This window comes from Paramormyrops kingsleyae, chromosome 22, assembly GCF_048594095.1.
Source record: "Paramormyrops kingsleyae isolate MSU_618 chromosome 22, PKINGS_0.4, whole genome shotgun sequence".
In the NCBI taxonomy this organism is placed as follows: Eukaryota; Metazoa; Chordata; class Actinopteri; order Osteoglossiformes; family Mormyridae; genus Paramormyrops; species Paramormyrops kingsleyae.
The window spans coordinates 9,969,397-9,988,363 of record NC_132818.1 but is presented as its reverse complement, the minus strand read 5'-3'; the positions used below and the strand labels follow the sequence as shown (position 1 = coordinate 9,988,363).

At 42.7% G+C, this 18,967-nt stretch overlaps 4 protein-coding genes across 8 annotated transcripts in view; 2 read left to right on the top strand and 2 right to left on the bottom strand.

Moving 5' to 3' along the window:
- rnf213a (ring finger protein 213a) overlaps window positions 1-679 on the bottom strand; it is a 43,383-nt gene extending 42,704 nt beyond the window's left edge. Inside the window, exon 1 of the mRNA XM_072704743.1 lies at window positions 585-679. The gene's annotated coding sequence lies outside the window, so the exon portion shown is untranslated. The remainder of the gene's footprint in view (window positions 1-584) is intronic.
- Window positions 32-6,792, top strand: LOC111836848 (E3 ubiquitin/ISG15 ligase TRIM25-like). 3 transcript variants are annotated; one of them, XM_072704746.1, is made up of 7 exons: window positions 32-89; window positions 1,894-2,483; window positions 3,066-3,161; window positions 3,248-3,481; window positions 4,220-4,379; window positions 4,543-4,608; window positions 5,704-6,792. In XM_072704746.1, the coding sequence occupies exons 2-7, from the start codon at window positions 1,899-1,901 to the stop codon at window positions 6,528-6,530; spliced, it is 1,968 nt and encodes a 655-aa protein (XP_072560847.1). In that variant the 5' UTR covers window positions 32-89; window positions 1,894-1,898; the 3' UTR covers window positions 6,531-6,792. The 3 variants fall into 3 exon arrangements, with proteins under 3 accessions (XP_072560847.1, XP_023654232.2, XP_023654233.2); XM_023798464.2 differs by lacking the exon at window positions 32-89 and adding an exon at window positions 651-778; XM_023798465.2 differs by lacking the exon at window positions 32-89 and adding an exon at window positions 1,762-1,796.
- LOC111836849 (sodium-independent sulfate anion transporter-like) lies at window positions 6,750-13,142 on the bottom strand. 3 transcript variants are annotated; one of them, XM_023798468.2, is made up of 14 exons: window positions 13,047-13,142; window positions 12,836-12,905; window positions 11,069-11,803; window positions 10,510-10,702; window positions 10,020-10,105; window positions 9,794-9,873; window positions 9,566-9,708; window positions 8,804-8,982; window positions 8,468-8,540; window positions 8,307-8,357; window positions 8,142-8,202; window positions 7,756-7,811; window positions 7,385-7,525; window positions 6,750-7,200 (listed from the first exon to the last, which is right to left on the bottom strand). In XM_023798468.2, the coding sequence occupies exons 3-14, from the start codon at window positions 11,300-11,302 to the stop codon at window positions 7,037-7,039; spliced, it is 1,461 nt and encodes a 486-aa protein (XP_023654236.1). In that variant the 5' UTR covers window positions 11,303-11,803; window positions 12,836-12,905; window positions 13,047-13,142; the 3' UTR covers window positions 6,750-7,036. The 3 variants fall into 3 exon arrangements, with proteins under 3 accessions (XP_023654236.1, XP_023654235.1, XP_072560848.1); XM_023798467.2 differs by lacking the exon at window positions 13,047-13,142 and adding an exon at window positions 12,348-12,504 and having other exon boundaries at window positions 12,836-13,036; XM_072704747.1 differs by lacking the exons at window positions 12,836-12,905; window positions 13,047-13,142 and adding an exon at window positions 12,331-12,504.
- A 2,150-nt stretch (window positions 13,143-15,292) lies between these two features.
- Window positions 15,293-17,158, top strand: LOC111836850 (neuropeptide B-like). The gene is made up of 2 exons (XM_023798471.2): window positions 15,293-15,775; window positions 16,252-17,158. Exons 1-2 carry the CDS (start codon window positions 15,512-15,514, stop codon window positions 16,378-16,380), a joined length of 393 nt encoding a protein of 130 aa, XP_023654239.1. The 5' UTR covers window positions 15,293-15,511; the 3' UTR covers window positions 16,381-17,158.
- The last annotated feature ends 1,809 nt before the right edge of the window (window positions 17,159-18,967 follow it).

Genomic DNA, 18,967 nt, shown 5'->3' with positions numbered 1-18,967 from the left:
TCACTGTCCAATAGGAAAGCGCCATCAACCAGCCAACCAATCGCCGCTCAGCAGTGTGTGTCTCAACATTTACTTCCTGCTTTGCATCAGTGAGTGAAGTTACGTTTTCTTCCTCGTCCTTTCTTTTTTTTTTTTTTTTAGAAAATATAATTGGGTATTTATTGGCACTGGGATATACAACGTGCATTACATTAAATCAGACACTCAGAGATAGCAGCCCCGCTAAAATGTTGACCTTAACGGGTTGGATGTACGCGAGATGCCTTTTGCAGATGCACAAGGTTAATCATTTACACTAAATGACAAACATCTCCAGAAGTCTTGCCAACTACCAAGATATTACTGTCACAAGACGCCAAACACATAGATCTTGCAATAATTAAAAATGCTGTCAATGCTGAGTACAATTATAACTAAATCCACTCTAGAAAGCGTTCCTGTTATCTGAAATAATATCCAACAGAAAATAAAATGCAGCGAAAGTTCAAGACGTAATGCGGTTTAAAAGAAGTTAATTCATTATCGCTAGTCATTCGTAAGTAAAAGCTAAACACACAGAATAGTCAAATGTCCTGATAACCCACCGTGTTTTCCCTCGTTCCAAAATAAAGGATCCTTCAGTGCGGAGGCTTCCTCCGAAGTCCTCGCTGCCAAACATAAGTTTCATTTATGAGAAAATGGGCGTCCCCAGTCCTTTTGCTTTCTTTTTCCTGAGAGTCTTCAGTTTGTAGTCAGCACCGCGTGACCGATAATCAATAAGCTGCAGACGGCAAACCTGGTAAGTTTGGCAGTTGCTTATCATGTTTGATAGCCGTGTCCTTGTTACAGTCTTTGATCTATAGCATATTTGATCTTATGTTCTGTCGTGCTTTCAAAATACTATACTTGGGCAAGGTGAACGTTTTTTTTTTAGTCCTATCCATTTTATTATAACGAATTACAATAGCTGCATGCCCATTTTGTTAAAGACAAATTTTTACGTGCATGTAATATTTTGATTTTATTAATAATTTAATGCTTAATGATGCGGTTTTTGAAGCGCCTACGTGCCTTGTGGCAAACTCAACTTAGGCATTACGTCTTACAAAGAAAACTGTAACAAAAGGACAATTAATGTTTTATTATAACATTTGCAATAGACTAACTTAGTAACTTGATAGATCCAAAATAACCTTTCAAGTCTAAGTAGAAGATCTTGTGAAGCTACTTATCCATCCATGTTCTAGCTATTTATCCTGCTCATGGTCACTGGTGAGTCAGCATAGGGCACAAGGCTGGGGGTCCCCCTGGATATGAGCTACTTCAGGTTTTACAAACTACATTAAAATTGAAAGGTTCCTCTGCTTTGCTAAATACTTCAGTTCTTGTGCTTTGACTGGTTCGTTTTCTTGATTGAAAGATTCACCCATATTAATATTAGTGATACGTGCATAATTATAAGAGACTGACCAATCAGCACACAACTAGTGCTTAAGTCCTAGCTCCAAGTGTCCTCCCTGACATGGAATAAGTGGTGATCCTAGAGGAAACCAAGGTCCAGATGGTCAAGTTTCCATTTTCGAGGGGACAGACTACCTTTACTCTCTAACTTATGTGTTTGTGGGGTTGGTGCTGTGTTGTCTTAGCTCTGTCTTCATTTACACGTTTTAAATTCTCCGTTCACAGCAATAAGACACTGCTCTGGTTCATAATCCCAGCAGTGGCAGCAGCCCTGATGTGATTTCTGACACAAAGTTGAATCATCCTTATTTCATTTTGCAGAAGCAGTACTGTAGTGTTGCAGTGATGAATTTTGTGTTAGTATCACTTGCCTTTGTTGCATGCTCTTTCTTGGAATAATTTACTTTTCATACAAGTATATTGCACAATTGCTTACCAGTTTGTTTTCTTTAGGTTCGATGGAGTCCAAAGTGTCCCTCATTGCTGTGATTTTACCTGAGGCTGAGCTGAAGTGCTCCATCTGCCTGGATATGTTAAGCAAACCGGTTACAATACCTTGTGGGCATAGCTTCTGTATGTTGTGCATCCATAAGTACTGGAAAAATCACACCTGCCGCTGCCCCCACTGCAGAAAAAACTTCATGACGAAGCCTGTGCTATACTCCAATACCATGCTGTGCTCACTGACAGAGCATGTGCTAAGGGGCAAAGGCGGTGACCCAGCCTCACTGGTGGTACAGGAAGGAGACATACCCTGTGACGTCTGCAACGGGGCTAGCAGGCTGGCAGCCACGAGCGCCTGTGTCACCTGCCTGGCCAACTTCTGTGACGTGCACCTGCAGCCGCACCAGGACAGCCATGCCCTGGCCAAGCACAGCACCTGCAGCCCCATCACCGACCTGCAGGGGGTGCTCTGCCAGCATCACGGCAAGCTGCAGGAGTTCTTCTGCAAGCGCCATGGGGTCCTCCTTTGCAGCCTGTGCCTCACAAAGCACCGCAAGTGCCCCAGTGCCACAGTAGAGCAGATGAAAGAAGCCTGGAAGGTGTGCAACATTAACCACAATCCCATTTTAATATTGTCATTGTCCAATGAAATGTCCACTTTTTACTATACTTTTAACTGGTTTTTATGTACTAGATAACATTTGTATCCATGATTGTGGTTTGTAGGGATTACTTCATACTTTACTTCAAAAGTTTTAAACTAAACATTAATAGCTAAATAATATCATTGTTCATAGTAAATATAAAGCCAGATCAGTTTGTGTCATGCTGACACTGATATTTTTGCTTCTTTTTCAACAATCCATGTAAGTCCATTTAAAACATTAAACCATTCACCAAGGGCTTATAGATTATTTCTATTTCTGGTGCTGTGTGTCATTACATTTTTTTAAGTTTACTTTGTAAACTCCTGAAATAATGGATTTTTGGAGATACCTGTTTTTCATTGGACAATGATGATATGTAGCATGTGTGTGCGTCACCTTCAAAGTATCCATAAAATTTAAAGGATTTTGCACATCTAAGCACCGTCGTACCTTATTATTGCCATACAATGAGCAGCAGTGGAGTGTCACACCTGAGCATGTCTACCACTCATTTCCTTATTATCTGTTTTCCAGGCTGGAAATGATTCTCAGCGAGAAGCTGTTCAAAAAGGAAAAGACCGTATTAAGGGACACCTGGACCACCTTCAGATCATTAGCGAGGGGTTGCATGTAATGTGGTACCAAATTAATATTTTCACTAATGAATCCATAAGTTGGTGACCTTTTTGATGACAAACGTTGTGGTGACCCATCAGGAGGAAGCTGAGCTGATGGTGGGAAAGCTGGCCACGCACTTCCAGGGCCTGAGAAAAATCATTGACCATGCTGAGGAACAGGCGATGGCCATCATGGAGGCCGACAAATGTGAGGCCCTGCAGAAAACTGCAAAGCTCCAGGAGCAGCTGCTGAAGGACCAGGGGATGTTAGAGGCTCTGGAAGAGGAGATAGAGACGTGCAGCTCGGACAAGAGCTACTTCAATTTCCTCCTGGTAACCTGGATTCATGGAGTAATATTTCATTCAAGTGGGCCATATATTTTCTTAGGCAAAGAACAGCCCTGGTATTGGAACTAATATCTTGCATCCATCCATTTTCCAAACAGTTATCCAGTACAGGGCTGGGGGGGGGGGCTGCAGCCTGTCCTAGGCAGCTTAGAGAAAAGTAGGGGAGCACCCTGGGTGGGATGGTAGGCACTGCAAGACACACATACGCACACTGTGGGCAATTTAGAGACCCTAATGCCTTCAGATTGCTGGAGTACCTGAAAGGAACTGCCGCAAAATAGGGATAACAGGCAAACTCTGGCCACGCGATCTCTGGGCCGGGATGGGATTTAAACCCCTCGATCCCGGAAGTGTGAAGTAGCGGTGATACCCACTGAGCCACCGTGCTCATCCTAAATGAGTTTCCCTAATCTTTCGCAAGGTTTAATCCTGATACCAATTCCTCCTAGTAATACTGATCAGTTTTTTGACCATCTGGATTCTGGCTGGGTTTAGGGCAGTGTAGCAGAAAGTGGGTGAGTTACCCAAAACTTATCCATACTTTATCATATCCTTAGCATATACCAAACCTGTAATGCCCAGATATTCTCCAGAACACTTTTCCCCAGTCACTTGCTCAGGAGGGTCCATGATATGCACTGCGGGTTCAGGCCCTGAATCCAGTGTCCTCTTGGTCACCAAGGAAAAGTGTCAGCAATGGTGACAGGATTCCTGCCTTCACAGGCACCAGTGGTGGTACCCCAGCTGCAGTTTCCCAGCCTGGACATCCTGCTGAATGGCCAAATCGTGGAGAAGATGGCTTCAGATTTGGATCTGCTCCAGGGTTACTTGGAGACCCGTCTCCATGCTGTGGTATTCAAAGAGGAGGATCCGCTGGAGAAAGGTAAGTACACATGCAGGAGAACTGGATGGATGAGAATGAGTCACCGGGCAAAGTGGGGATATTGCACTGAAACGTGGCTCACTAGAATAGCTTTAGTTTGAGCCCTTCTACCCAATTGGTATGCACCACAATCATCACTAATCTTGAGTTTCCTCTTTGGTAGGAGATCCAGTGGGTGCCTTTCAAGTTGTCAGTAGACACAGAAAACCCAGAAACAAGCTTCTGAAATGTAAGACTGTTATTTCTGTTATTATGAGTTAGTCAGAAATGTACAGTGCCTACAGAAAGTCCTGGGACGCGTGCTTAATTCTGTAAAAATGTTGCAAATTCATTGGTTTCATAACAAACGTACATCGGCAAGCAAAGTTTAACATCTGCATGTCTTTCGCACAATATCTTTTTGTTGTGTCGTCATTTTTTTGACTTACTCGTTCAGTTCTATTCTTGCCATTTTGCTATTAATTGCAATTGTAGTCACTGACTCCCAAAGGGATACTAAACACACGTTTGGCGTTTTATGTTATTGCAACGGTATTAACTAATTAAAAAGCACCCAGTGAGATGAACTTTTTAACTGAGAACAGCTCTTTTAGAGCCAGAATTTTGGGTTTCAATTTATTACTATTTCAAATGAATGTTTTACTCAAAATTACTGGTTGTTTCTAATATGATGTATATTTTTGGTAAACACATGACTGAAGTAATGATTTTTGTTTTAAATATATATATATATATATATATATTTGTTTACAATATTTTTACTGAATTAAGTGAGTGCCCAAGACCTTAGAACATAAGAACCTAATAAATTTAACTTAACTAATAGGTCAGAGTTGTTAAAATCTTATCTAGCTCTGATTTAAAGGAACCCAGGGTTTTAGCTTGAGCTATACCTTCTGTGAGCATGTTCATCACTTGATGTCACATGATGCAATCAGTTGGGGATGGGAGGGGCAGTTTTTAATGGTGACAAATTACATATAATATAGACAAAGGTGTGAATAATTAAATGTCAGGTCTTATTTAATATAGTGTTATTGTGAATATTTACTGTGTGACCTTATTGTGTCAGCAGGGGGCGCTCTGTGACTTTACGCAGGGTTTTTTTTCCCTTTGGTATTTATGGGCTAAACTTAATGATCTTGGTTACTGAGACGGTAACATTACCGTTTGTAATTGTTAAAGAGTTTTTTGAGAAACGTGTGAAGAACCTAATAATACACAGACAGATGTGACATGTTTTGAAAATATTAACTGATCTATTTCTTTTGGGAATTACACTTGCCTGGAAGATAAAATCCATCTCCCGCTAACTTTTCTGTAGATGCTTGCGCCTTGACCTTTGACCCCTGTATGACGAGTGCCTCAGTGACGGTCTCAGAGGATGGGCAGACTATCACAGTGGAGCCTAGCGGCCTGCTGGCCTGGAAGGACTACCAGCTGGACATGGAGATGGGCTTCCGGGTGCTGTGCACGCAGAGCTTCGAGAAGGGGCAGTACTACTGGGAGGTCAGCCCTCCCAAGAGCCAAAGCAGCAGTTGGGCTGTTGGGGTCACCTACAAGAATGTAGAGGACTACTATCGAACCTTGGGCCGGGACAAGAGGTCTTGGTGTGTCAAGTGGTGTGAGCCACAAGCAGAGGATGGGGAAGGAGAGGAAGGAATAGTAATCCAACACCAAGGAGCAGGTACTGAGGTTAAGGGTGGAGAGAGGTCTAGTCCACTAGAGGCAGGGACTCACTCCGAGAGCAGTGATGTAGAGGCAGGATGTAGGGGTGAAGTCGCAGTGCCCAAGACTGACAAACAGACAAACCCAGAGGGAAAGGGAGATGGCGCAAAGGCAGTAGAGACTGGGGAGGAGACTCCTTCCCAGAAATCCCTCACGGGTTTTTTTGCCATCCATGACAGTCAGGTGCATCATCTTTCTGAGCAGACCCCGGCAAAGATCGGGGTCTATCTGGACTGCGACCGGGCCTCTTTGTCCTTCTTTTCCATCTCCGGTGCCAAAGTTAGGCTCTGGTACAGGTTCAAGTTGCTCCTCCTAGAGCCTCTGCACCCAGCAATTTGGCTAAGAGGGTCAGAGGAAAGTATCTCCATCAATTTAGGGGTCAGAACAGGAGATGCATGGGCATGCAAGGACAGGGAGGAGTAATAGTTACCCTTACTAGTTCATATTTTGGTAGCATGACTAAAATGTTTGCCTCTATCTTCTCAGTCAAATTAATTCTATGCCTAAAGGATCTTCATTTCCAGTAAAAGTACAACCCTGTCCATTTATTTTAAAATGAATGGAACCATACAAAAAATGTTATAGAATTCAGGGTTGAGTTTTTTTTGTTCTATGTAGATCAACACACCAAATAATTCTGAGTCAAGTTGTGATTGTTTATTCCATAAATAAATATTTTCCAGCAGTTTTTCTGTTTGATTAACGAATTCCCGTGTCTGAAATTCCCTTTCAAAAGGAGATCCCCAGAGTCAGGGTGAGTTATTGGTCTCATGTCCTGCTAGAGAAGCATGTTCTGAGAAGCATGTTTGGCACCAGTGACTTGAGGAGATACATCCAGCTCCTTCCAAGTTTGGCCTCTGCTTCCCCCCCCTAGTTCTTTTGCTGCTCGGGAAGTAAAAACGTTCAAAAACCTACATCAAAAAAATAAGTTAAATATTCTGAGTGTTTCCCAGTGTTTTTATAGATCTTTGTACACTTTTAGTGCGCTTGTATATGTTCATTATCCCAGACGCAGACACGCCTCCCACAATGCCAAGCGGAACGGCCCAGAAGCTGATCAGGAAGGTAACTAGGAAGGGCAGCAGGTCCATACCTGTGGAGAAGAGGAAGAAAATAGCTTGTGAAATGCGACCTCAAAAGGTTTTGTTCATATGAGGCCACTTCAGAATGGGTGGGTTGACGCAGCCGGGACCACAAAGACAACATTCATAACTGATCCTTTCTATGACGTGGCACTAGCCAACACCCACACGCTCGGTCCCTGGGAACACACTCACGTCGGTTCCTCCAGAGGTCTGGGAGCACGCGATGGTCTGCCATGGGCGCTACGGAACAGATGATGACAGCGGCTAACGACGCTTTGGGGATGTAGTGGAAGAACGGCATGAAGAAGGCCAGAGAGAGGAGCACGATGGTGCCTGGAACAGAGAGGAAGGACCGGGGGTGAAGAGATCAGGGCTGGGAGCCGACCACACCACACCTTTGGCAAACCAGCTTCGAAATGCAGCTCAGAGACGCAAAGCAATAACTAGTGCGGGATCTTTGAAAGGGGATGTTGACAGGCACCCGGACCCACATGGTCACATTTACGTCAAGCTTTAAAGCTCTTCAGACCTGGTTTGGAAAGTCAACAAAGGAAGCAGCTCACCGGTCACAATTCCGCCAGCTGGTGTACACACCCCAGTCTGCGAGTTCACCGCGCTCCTGCAGCCATGTTCATAAGAGAAAGTATAGTACAGTACCGTAATACACTTAAAAGACAGTTACTGAAGTGAATTTGTAATCAAGGCTGTGTATTCAGATCCCAGGGGAGGCATATTAAGATGTTCCCTGTAAAGCTTCAGTTAATATCCATTTGTATAAATGAAGGAAATGTACCAATATTTATCTCTTTAAGCAAATGCATTTTACTATAGATTCTGTACTGACATCTATACTACTGACTGTAGCGAATTCTAAAGCTGGGGTTAGAGGAAACAACGTAACGTCCAACCTCAGCACCCCCCACAAAAGGTGTTTTGGGATGTGCCTTACCTGCCAAAGCTTCCTGTGACGGGATACGAAGAGACAAAGGAGCCCAGGATGTTGGTGAGGCCTTCAGGGGATTGCCGAGAACAAAAGGCAAAGAGTAAGGTAACCAGGCCTTTACGTATTCCAAGATGGCAGCATAAAAGCCAGTGAAGTGGCTCGGCTACGCACCGATTGAGAATATTTCCTGATTGGTGTCTATTCTGTAGTCATTCTGACTGGCTGGGAGAAAAATAGAGGAGTTGGTGATATTTAGATGATGAACAAGGAATAGATGTGCTGTACATGCACTCAATAACTTAAATATACAGCACATCTGTTCAAAGTCTTACCATAAGCCTTGGCAATGGCGATACTCTCCAGCAGACCCATCAGAGGTATGATCACCAAGCCTCCCTCTAAGTTCTAAAGGGGAGAGGACAGGAGGCCCAACAGGCACCATCAGGAGAAGCCAACATTGTAACCAGTGGGGACTTGGCCAACACTAGGCAATGCTGAAGTTTGTTACACGAAACAAGTAGAATTTATGGGCGACTCATTTCTCCCCTTGTGGTTCAGCGTTTCACCCTAGCCTACGTATCCCCAATACTCATGCCGGCTGGAGACGGCGCGATTTCTCAAGAGCTGCTGAAGACGCCACCCAAAGTCCACACACATCTCTGGTATACCTGCACGATGTCACTGAATGATATCACTGTGCCGTTGGATGTGGTCTCTGAGAAAGGAGGGGGCTTGAGAGGCGGGAGTCCCTGGGAGGCCTCTCCCGTCAAGGTCAGGAACTTGTAGTCAGAGGAGTCAAAGAACCAGCCGACGCAAGTGGCGATGATCACAACCAGGACGCTGCGTGCTGTGGGGGCACAGAGAGTGGAGGCCAGTCAGTGCAAGAACAACACCAGCCCACAACGTCTTAGCAGTTCAGCTTAAAGTAAATGACAAGACTTAATGAAGCTCTTCAACATGATCGATTTTTGCTATATATAGTGTCCAGTTCTACAAAGTATCATAATGAAACTTTGTTCATCCCCATGGGGAAATTTACCCCATCTTGCTGTGCATACAGGAGTCACAGTGAAGGGGCAGCCACCTTGCGGCACCTTGCGGTTAAGGGCCTTACTGAAGGACCCACAGACATGTGACTATTCTGCCAAGGCTGAGCTCAAACCAGCGACCTTCTGATAACATGCATAGAGGCTCGACCCACTGAGCCACACACTGCCCCCAATAACAATACAAAACCAAAGGTCTGACGCAAGTCTGACCGATTTAGGGTTGAGCGTCAGCGTAATACATACAAAGTCACTTAATCGGTGAGGTTAAGTACACTTTCTCTTCAAAGTATACTTCAGCGATAATGGTCACAGAGGAAAACTTGATTGTAGTGAACATAAGCAAAGAAGTTAACCCAACACAATAACCAAGAAGACACTAACCTGTTACAAGACCCCAGATCAGGCCTTGAAGCCGTCTGCTGCCAGAAACGCGGTCATCTGAATTCTGACCAGACGACTTAAGCCACTTGGGCAGGAAGACTAGCATACCAAGGCAGAGAGCACCCATGAGGATATCGCCAGGCCTGCAAACGATGAGGTGGTTGTGCGTTCACTGTACAACCAGAGTCTTGATTTTCAGAGATTTTGTGTGATCTCAAGCATGGGTACCTGGCTTCAGGAATCTTCATGCAGGTATAATACATTTGTTCGAAGAACTGTTGTGGAATATCTTCAACGCCAAGAAGATTCTAAGCACACAAAAAAACAAAATTAGAAGGGATTACCCACATCACACGAATACAGGTGATTCTCATCAGTAGGGACCATGTATCTGCATCCAGAATGTTAGCTGGATTCCAAATGTGGAAGTCAGTTCTCTGATAATCACCCTCACCTTCAGCTGCCCAAAAACAATAGTAACAGCAGCCGCACAGGTGAAGCCTTTGATCACAGAGTCAGAGATATGATCCAGCAGGAACCCTGTCGGACACAAACAGGGAAGAGGCCTGAATGAAACTGTACTGTCACAGAACAAGGAAACAGGTCTGTAGGAATGTAACAACCCAGTGGCATTCTCAAAGACAAGTAAATATGCAACCCTGCAAGTTCATAAATTACGACCACAAATTTAATTTATACTGACATTTTAATTAGGGAACCGTGTTTTCTCCAATCATGGTCACAGAGTTGGGTAACACTGAAGTAATAAAAATACTTATGCCGCATTTTATTTAATATTCAGGAAGCTTGTGGAATTATGCCTGGTCTTTCAATAACTACACAACGCACAGTGCCAATCCATCAAGATGAATATTACCCTAAACCCACAGCTAATCAGTGCTGGGTCTAGGAGGCTCACTACAGACATGTCCGCTCTGCCTTACCCAGCCTCAGGAGAGCCATGATGACCTGGATGACACCACAGAGGAAGGTCAGCAGCACGGCATGTCCTGGGTGGTGGCCAACATGGGGAGCGCACAAGAGGGACATGATGGCCGTCGGACCCAACACCACATCCTTTGATGTTCCAAAAATGCAGTAGATGAATCCTCCCATGAAGGCAGAATAGAGGCCATACTGGAGAGAGGAGTTTGGAGAACCAGTCATGTATAGAAATTAATTCATAATTTTATTAAGAAAGTACAGAAAATAAAAATCCAGACCAAGACTTTGTTTCAACCAGCCAGTTGCATCCATCACAGATACTCAACTGGTTGGTTGAAATAAAATCTTGGTGTGGATTTTTACTTTCTGGACCTGAATTATCACCTCTGAATATTTTCTTAATGTGGCACGTTGTTCAGCTTTTAAAATATAACACAACATTTTTGTGAACCAGCACACTGAAACTTGTGTTCAGGTCTACTTCCAGTCCCGTGCACTTCTACCATCCACTATCCGCCTATCGTTCACGAACGTTGCAGACGGAGCGGCCGCACGTACCTGTGGGGGCAGGCCCACCACCTCGGCGTAGGCCAAAGCCTGAGGAACAGTGGTCAAGCCCACAGTGAATCCTGCAATAAGGTCCATCTGGAGCCAGCTGTACCTGTACTTGGGCAGCCACCCCAGGACAGGCAGGCAGGCCTTCAGGGTGCCATAAGTGGGCCACAGTCCCACCCGGCCCCGAGGGCAGCCCCCAGTCACAAGTGGAAGGTGGAAGTCCGACCCATGATCCATCAGCCTGAGCGCTGCTGTGAGCCACAAAGTCAGTCCAGAAATAAGCTATAACACTTAAAACAGATTATTACTCCTTACTTGAAGTTTTAAAAATCTGGGGAAAATAACATGAAAGGCATCATCATAGAACTTGGAGGAGGTGCTGTCACGCCGAAACGTTAAATATACTGTCCGTGTATGAACTGTAATTTGAGTTCTGGTGAAACAAGATATCAGGATAATCCAAGATGTTGCAGCGGCAGCCTCTGGGCGGCGGGCAGAAATTCATGAGAAGGAGTAAAGCGGCACTGCAGAGCGGAGAGCTTCGCCACAGATACAACGCAGCCCATGAGCAGTCAAAGTTCACAACCCATAGATCTGGGGTATGGAGGACTCCATCCTCTCGGCGAGCCAAAACACAACCCTGCGCTTCCACATGCCGAAGTAGGGAAAAAAAATCAACAGGTGTCTTTGGGGCCAAAGTCGTCCGTCTTCGTTACCTGAGACTGCCCACGAGCTTACCTGTAAGGGCACACATGTATACAATACCTGCTTTAAATACACATATCCTACGTTTAAAGTTTAAACATTTCACTGCTGTTGGCTACCTATAACATGCAGGCTAATTTACTACTTCCGAAAGAAGAACATAAACAAAGACGATTCTAGGGACACTTGGCAAAAAAAAAAAAAAACTCCATGGGACCCTTGAACACACCCCCACTCGATACGGTAAAAATTACGACCATTATTTTAGCGTGAAGTCTAAATTAATAATATCGACAAAGAGAATTTAATAAATACAAATCCTTTGTTTCCACTTTACTGTGGAAAAACAGAATGCACAAATAAAGAAGATTTGTCGTTACAATGAACTATGCAATCGGCCGGCCTGGGGGAACCGCTCCCAGCCCGGGGCCCCAGGCAATTGTCTGCCCTGCCTGTCCTTCCCTTATGCCTCTAAACATAAAAAGTTAACGCCAATTTACAGAATGATAACCTTATGTTACAGTAATCCAACGTAATCTAAAGCGTTCTTAATTACATACATATTTCAGTTACGTACACTCGATCAGATCCGAAGCAGGCTACGCAGTCCAGCGCCCGGTCGCAGTCCCCAACAGCGCGTCAGGTGCCGATAAGTAACGCTTTCGTTTCGTCTCAGCTTAAGTCCAAGCTCAGTGACGTCACGTGACTGAGACGGGCGTGCTGCCCGGCTTAACCTGTCACATTTAATTCCGGAAGAATACTATTTACGTCGATATACGGGAAAAACTTGCTCTACAAGACTTGCTGCACATTTGTTAGATGCTTTAAATTTACACTGCCGTAGGAGTAAAAAAAATACTTATTCATATTTCTTAAGGCCTTACTCTTCAGTAAAATCTTTGACATCTTTCTCGGCACGAGGACTGCAAATGTATTTGAAAGTGCACTTTGTCTTTTATTCGGGTAATATGTAAATGTTAGGTTTAGAGAAACATTTGTCCGAACATTAACAGTTTTAATGTATGTATATTTTTGGGGAAGCTGTAACATCATTAAAGTACTCACCTTGTGCAAGTGTTCGACAGCAATCCCGGATCTCAACCAGGCTTCTCCGGAATAGACCGGCCACGCCCACCTATGATGGTGACAAAGAGCGCTGTTAGTTTAAGCAGTTTCCATTACGTACTTTTCCTGCTTTAAAGCAGTGTGGCACGAAGAGCACACGTGAAACATAAGTGATCCTCCCCGAAAATGACTCGGTCTAAAACACCGTCACCTTGCGCTATGTCGAATGAGGAAGTCATACACCGAAACTGGTCTGTCGGCTCTCCAAGGCGGGACCATGTGCTGCTTCCGTGGTGAAGACCGGCCTCTGTGAGATTACAGTGCCCGAGTCAAACCGATCTTTGATCACCAAATGACACCCTTAAACATTTGAAAAAAGTTCTTGAAATTCTGTATTAGCCCATAATGTGTGCCGTTATACCATATAACAGCCACATGGTGGCGCCTAAGGACAGTCAGGCGCGTAAATGCAGCGTTTTGATACAATGGAATATTAGTTAACTTTTAATAAAGAACTAATTGGACTGAAATATCTCTCCGTTTAAAATTGAAAATGGAATTTGAGTTTCATTTCTATTAAAAAGCCCTTGCTGATTAATTTATGGTTAAAAGAATGTACTGATCGAAATGTTTTGCCTACATCAGATTGCATAAATCCAGCAACATTTAACAATTGCTTTCTTTCATTTTAATTTTATTTTGAATTCTGCAATTACAGAGACTACTAAATAACTTGTTATAAATATACGATTAAATGTATCTTAGTTGTAACCACGGATCGTAACCATGGCCTGGCTGGGTTGGAGGCCAAATATGATACGTTTTCATTAGGGACCAAAATCTCTATCGGCCCCACTGTTAGTACCTTACATCACCATGCATTATTAGGCCTTATAGCATGTAATATTATTCAGCGTCTATATACTGAAACTGAAACATACAACAATCCATATCAGACAAATTTTAAGGTGAGCTACACTATGAAAAGGATGTTAGATTAAGAAGAAAAGTTTAAATTGGATGGAACTAAATTTCCTTTTTGTGTTTATGTGTAGTTTTTTTTAATAAATTAATTTAAAAACCACGAATAATAGGTAATAATTACTGTAGTGGATAATTACAGTTTATTATTCCATATTTAAAAGAGATTAGGCCTACTAATGTGGCAATACATGAAACACTTCAATCAATTTCAAAATTCATTGATTAATGATGCCTTTTATGTTTTTTGATAACATGTTGCTTTGTAGTAGATAGGAACTTTAAAAAGTTGTTCTAAAAGTAGCCTACCACTTCTGAAAACATTTTGAGAAATTGACTAGTGATTGAAAGTTGCCAATGGGTAGAAGCATGAAAAATCAGTAAATTTAACCTAATTTAAGTAAACTTCACCGGTGTGGTGAAAGATTTAATGTGCTAGGACTGTCATAATCCACTTAACAACCGCTTATCCTGGTTCAGTGTCGCGGAGTGGGGGGAGCACAAGGCTGGGGTGCATCACTTCACGGTAGGACACATGCATACACTGTAATGCATTATTTTACAGATGCCATGATGCCTTCATACATGTCCTTGGACTGTGGGAGGAAACCAGCGCAATACCAACAAACTCCTTGGTGGTGTGAGTCAAGAGTGCAGATGCAACAACTACATCTACTTAGGCAACTCCACATGCAAGCAAGGCTAACGTGTTGCATCAAATTAACAACAATGGCTTTTGGGTTAACTCGATGTATGAAGTGCTGCACAGGACCAAATCAATGGCAAGAATTTGTAGGATGCAGGAACAACGTTGCTTTTGCTTTGCAATTTATGTGCAATTAAAACGGGCGTCACAATCAACCTTACAATCTGAAACTAAAATACTTTGTGTATACATAGAAAAGGAGAACATGTAAGTAATGGTTAATGGATTGCAGTGTAAACGACATACAATAGTGAAATACTTGCTTTTTTGTTGAAGTAGCCTATTTAAACTGACAATTATGTAAATTGTTACATAAAATGTTTAACTGGCCAAATATCCACATTCTAGTTAGCCCTTTGTGAAGACCTATCTATACACAGTGGTTTGATTTTTAAGTTCAATAGTATTTTGCTGGAGGCTTCCACGGAAACAAAAGCGCAATGGAAATTGCTTATTGCGGAAGTTGTCAATCTTCCAGCAATCAATCGTTGTAATTTTAAATGTCAGTCAGTATATTGGTTGCAAAATTAAACACGACCCAGCAGCTGGGGGGTTTTTGGATAAAAATCCAAAAAAAAAGGTCACGATAAATTATTTGTTTTAGTTGTAAGACTAAAATACTCAATCAAAATCTAGCTAAGCAGATCCTTTTCTTTAACTTTGAAACATTTACTGTTTCTATTTAAATTCAGCGCTACAAAAATACACATTAGGCGAGCATATTAAGGGGGAAACTATATTCTCACCTCCTGGCTAGGTAGTTACCTTACTTCACCCCCAGCTCCCAGAATAATCGATACACGTTTCTTTTCTCAGAGGAAATATGAATCACCAACTCCGATGATCTTGACGAAACCTGATTACGGACAGGGGGCCCCTATATAAGCAGCGACATCGCCAAGACCACCGCGCTCCTGCGAATAAAAGTTAGAGGCGCGGACACCCGCAGACATCGGAGCGATCGCTGCACAAGTCAATCGTCATCTGCCATGGAGAGGTCTGTCAGATTTACCATAGTTTTAGTGGCCATCTCGCTCCTACTTTCTTGGAGTCCCACTGAAGCGTGGTACAAGCAGGCCACCGGGCCGAGTTACTACTCCGTGGGCAGAGCTTCTGGATTGCTGTCTGGCATCCGCAGGTCTCCGTACATCCGGAGGTCTGAAATGGAGTCTGGTCTGGAAAGCGAGGAGCCCGATGGAAACAACGCAATACCCGGTTCGAGAAGCAAACAGAACTCGATCCTGAAAAACATAGTACGTATTCTTATATTCTTATGCAACTTAACGTTTACAGTAGAAGTAAGATAAGTAGCTTACCTAAGGTATGCATTACAATTAACAGCACAAAATGTATTTCAACATTCAAATTTATTTGAAGCTAAGTTTTAATTCCTTGTGTGTAACTGTTAATGTACGAGGTTTAAAACAAGTTCGCATCTAATTTCCTCGCTTGTCATGCATCCTTCCATCCATACACCGATTATCATCATCACAAGTCCTTGCTTATCCGAAAGACGAAGAAAAAAACCTGCTTATTTATTGTCAAAGAAAGAAGCGTATTCGGTATTTTTTAAAACCCCAGCAAAAGTAACTGTCACGGCAGCCGCTGTCCGTTCAGCACCTAAGATAGATCGAGGCCCCCGGTCAACATCTGCCAATGTAAGAGAATAAAGCTCAGATTGAAATACAGGCTGTTTGGATAACCATGATGTATTTCGGTGTCTCCGCAGGCTATATGCGTGAAAGATATTTCACCGGACCTGGAAAGTTGTGCGGCCGTAGAGGGGGACAGCAGCACGTTTCAGTGCAAGGCGGACGTGCTCTTATCGCTGGACTCTCAGCACTGCGTGAGAGCCTGATGGCCGCTCAGCCCGCTGTACTCCGCTCTCACCGTCTCGTACCTCGGAATAAGAAACGGGCGGCGTACGGACGGCACTGAATTTTTCCTCAGTTTACACAACTGGAAAAAAAGCAACGAACTTTTTTGCGTTTTGCTAGCCGTGTTCTTTTGACGTCTCCTGATCAGCTGTATCACCACAATTTGTTACCGCCAAATGTATTAAATGATTGATGGGTGGATCTTATTGGATTGTTTTTATTACTAGTAGATAGTCCAGTGTACATATCAAGCTGATAATGGGGAGTTTGAATTTCTCAACATAAGTTGGATCGAGAATTTTGTCGTTTGCTCTGTAGGTCTTGAAAGTATTTTGTTTTTAGAGTTTTAAATATTCTTTGAATTATAATCTAAGATTATTATGTAGTTATATTTACTTTTATAAATAGTTCAGAGAAAATGCAATGTTTAAACGACAGCATAACTCGTCAATGCAATATTTCAGTTAAAGTGTTTCTGTAAATACATTTATTGACCAATTTGCTGGACCAAACAACGTGTAGGCCTACCTTACATTTATTCTGATACTTCACTATAGGCTAGTTACTTACGATCAGTCTTTAGTTACGCATGTGCATTTCATTCCTAAAATTCCTTCATCGTATCGGTATCTGACCTGGAGCGCTGTGTGTCTGATGGTCTAATTGGTAACATTATGTTTGAGGTAAACGTGCAGTGAAATTTGTGTATAAAAATCTACCAAAAGTTACAATGGAAAAATAAAGTTTTAAATGAATGTTTCCTGTTCAATTCTGGTAGATCTATTAAGATCTATAGACGCTCAAAACATACAGTCTTACAGTATAATTTGCTGATTGTACCGAATGTCATTTGTAGTACTTCTAACCGAATAGGTCGAAAGACATTGGTAAGCTGCAGACATATTATTAAAAGGTTACAAAACGATATCCAGAAATAACAATCCCAGATCAATAGAGTTTAGCTTTCAGCCCATAGGAAGCCATGAGTAGTTTAGAGAAGTAGTTTAAGGGCGTGCTTATTTATACAAGGAGAAGGTTTTGCAGCCCAGAAAAATATAACAGACGTAAAATACCACGAACACTGTAACAGAAATAACATGCATATATATTAATTAGTAGATACCTCCTCCCCAAAAAAGGGGGAAAGGGCACAAACGAATAGAAATGTCACTATGTCACTCTTATCCTGGTGAGTCTGGGCTCAAGATGAGGGCGACAACCCACCGATGGTTCAAAGACAAAAGGGGTTTATTAAACAAAAACAGGACACACTGGGAAGCCACAAAATAAAGGGAACACAAGGGGTCAGAACTCAGGAAAGACAAGTAAAGAAACTATAACTAAACAAACTAGGACAGACCAGACAACACAGACAACAGAACAAGAAAGGCAAGCAGAGCAACTACAAGGAGTGACATAGTACAATGACTGACTACAGACCAGAGCAGATGCAGTAACCAGCTAACAAGAGGTAACCAGCTAATGAGAGAACAGGTGTGACACATGAGAGAATTATCCAAATCAACATAGTACAAGGGAACAGGTGGAAGAACTTAACTAACAATGAACAAGCACAGGACCTAGGGAACTTTAACAAGTACCAAAATTAGGAAACATTACTACACACCGGGAATTAAACAATAGGACTATTTATGTAGAACACAAGCAGGGCAAACCAACTACCAGAAAACCAATAACACCACAAAAACAGGGGAAACAGAAACCAATAAATAATAATATAATTATATAACAATATTCTGAAGTGGAATCACATGGAAGACTGATAGAGATAAAATTGACACAAAACAAAGGACACTCGAACAAGAATAAGAAATCTAAAATATGAATCACAGCTCACTCAAGTTACTTGAATAAATAAATAAAGACCCGAGAGTGAGGTTTATGATCTCCAGAAATGCAGTCTCACACCAAGCCATTAACTACTACATCAAAGATGTCTGGCTTTAAGGCATACGTCAATGTCCTATCGAACATGGGAGGCATGAATCACAAACACCCAATTATTACTGATGTTCACACACAACCCTAAACCCTCTCAAAAGGTTTGCCACTTGCCGGAATCGTTAATGGACCATTCACAGCTGGAATGCTGTCTGAATTTTGTGCGCGGGATTTTGTGTGACAAGGAAGCTGTTCTATTATCTCCTTCTAGGTGCACATTAGGGGCATGGATGCCCTGGCAGATAAAGGGGGGGTGGGCAACATTTTACAGGGGTTCTTGAATATGTATAATTATACGTAAAATTGGGCAGGGGGGCCCAAGGTGACATTTTGTAAGGGGGATGGATTTTCTATCTACAGTATACCGGTCTCCATTTTACATAGAAAAACACAGAATCAAGGCCCTCAGTGATAACCTCAAGTGTCATGATCTAATTTTTGATCCTTACACATCACCCCATCTGCCTACCTTTTCCCCCCCAGTGCCTGGACTGCGCCCCTATGAAATCTGAGGCTGATGGGCACTGTATCGTTCACTGGGGTTGCTGTCAGATTCAACCCACACTTCCTGAGCTTCACTATGTTCTTTAGTTTTTTTTTTTTTTT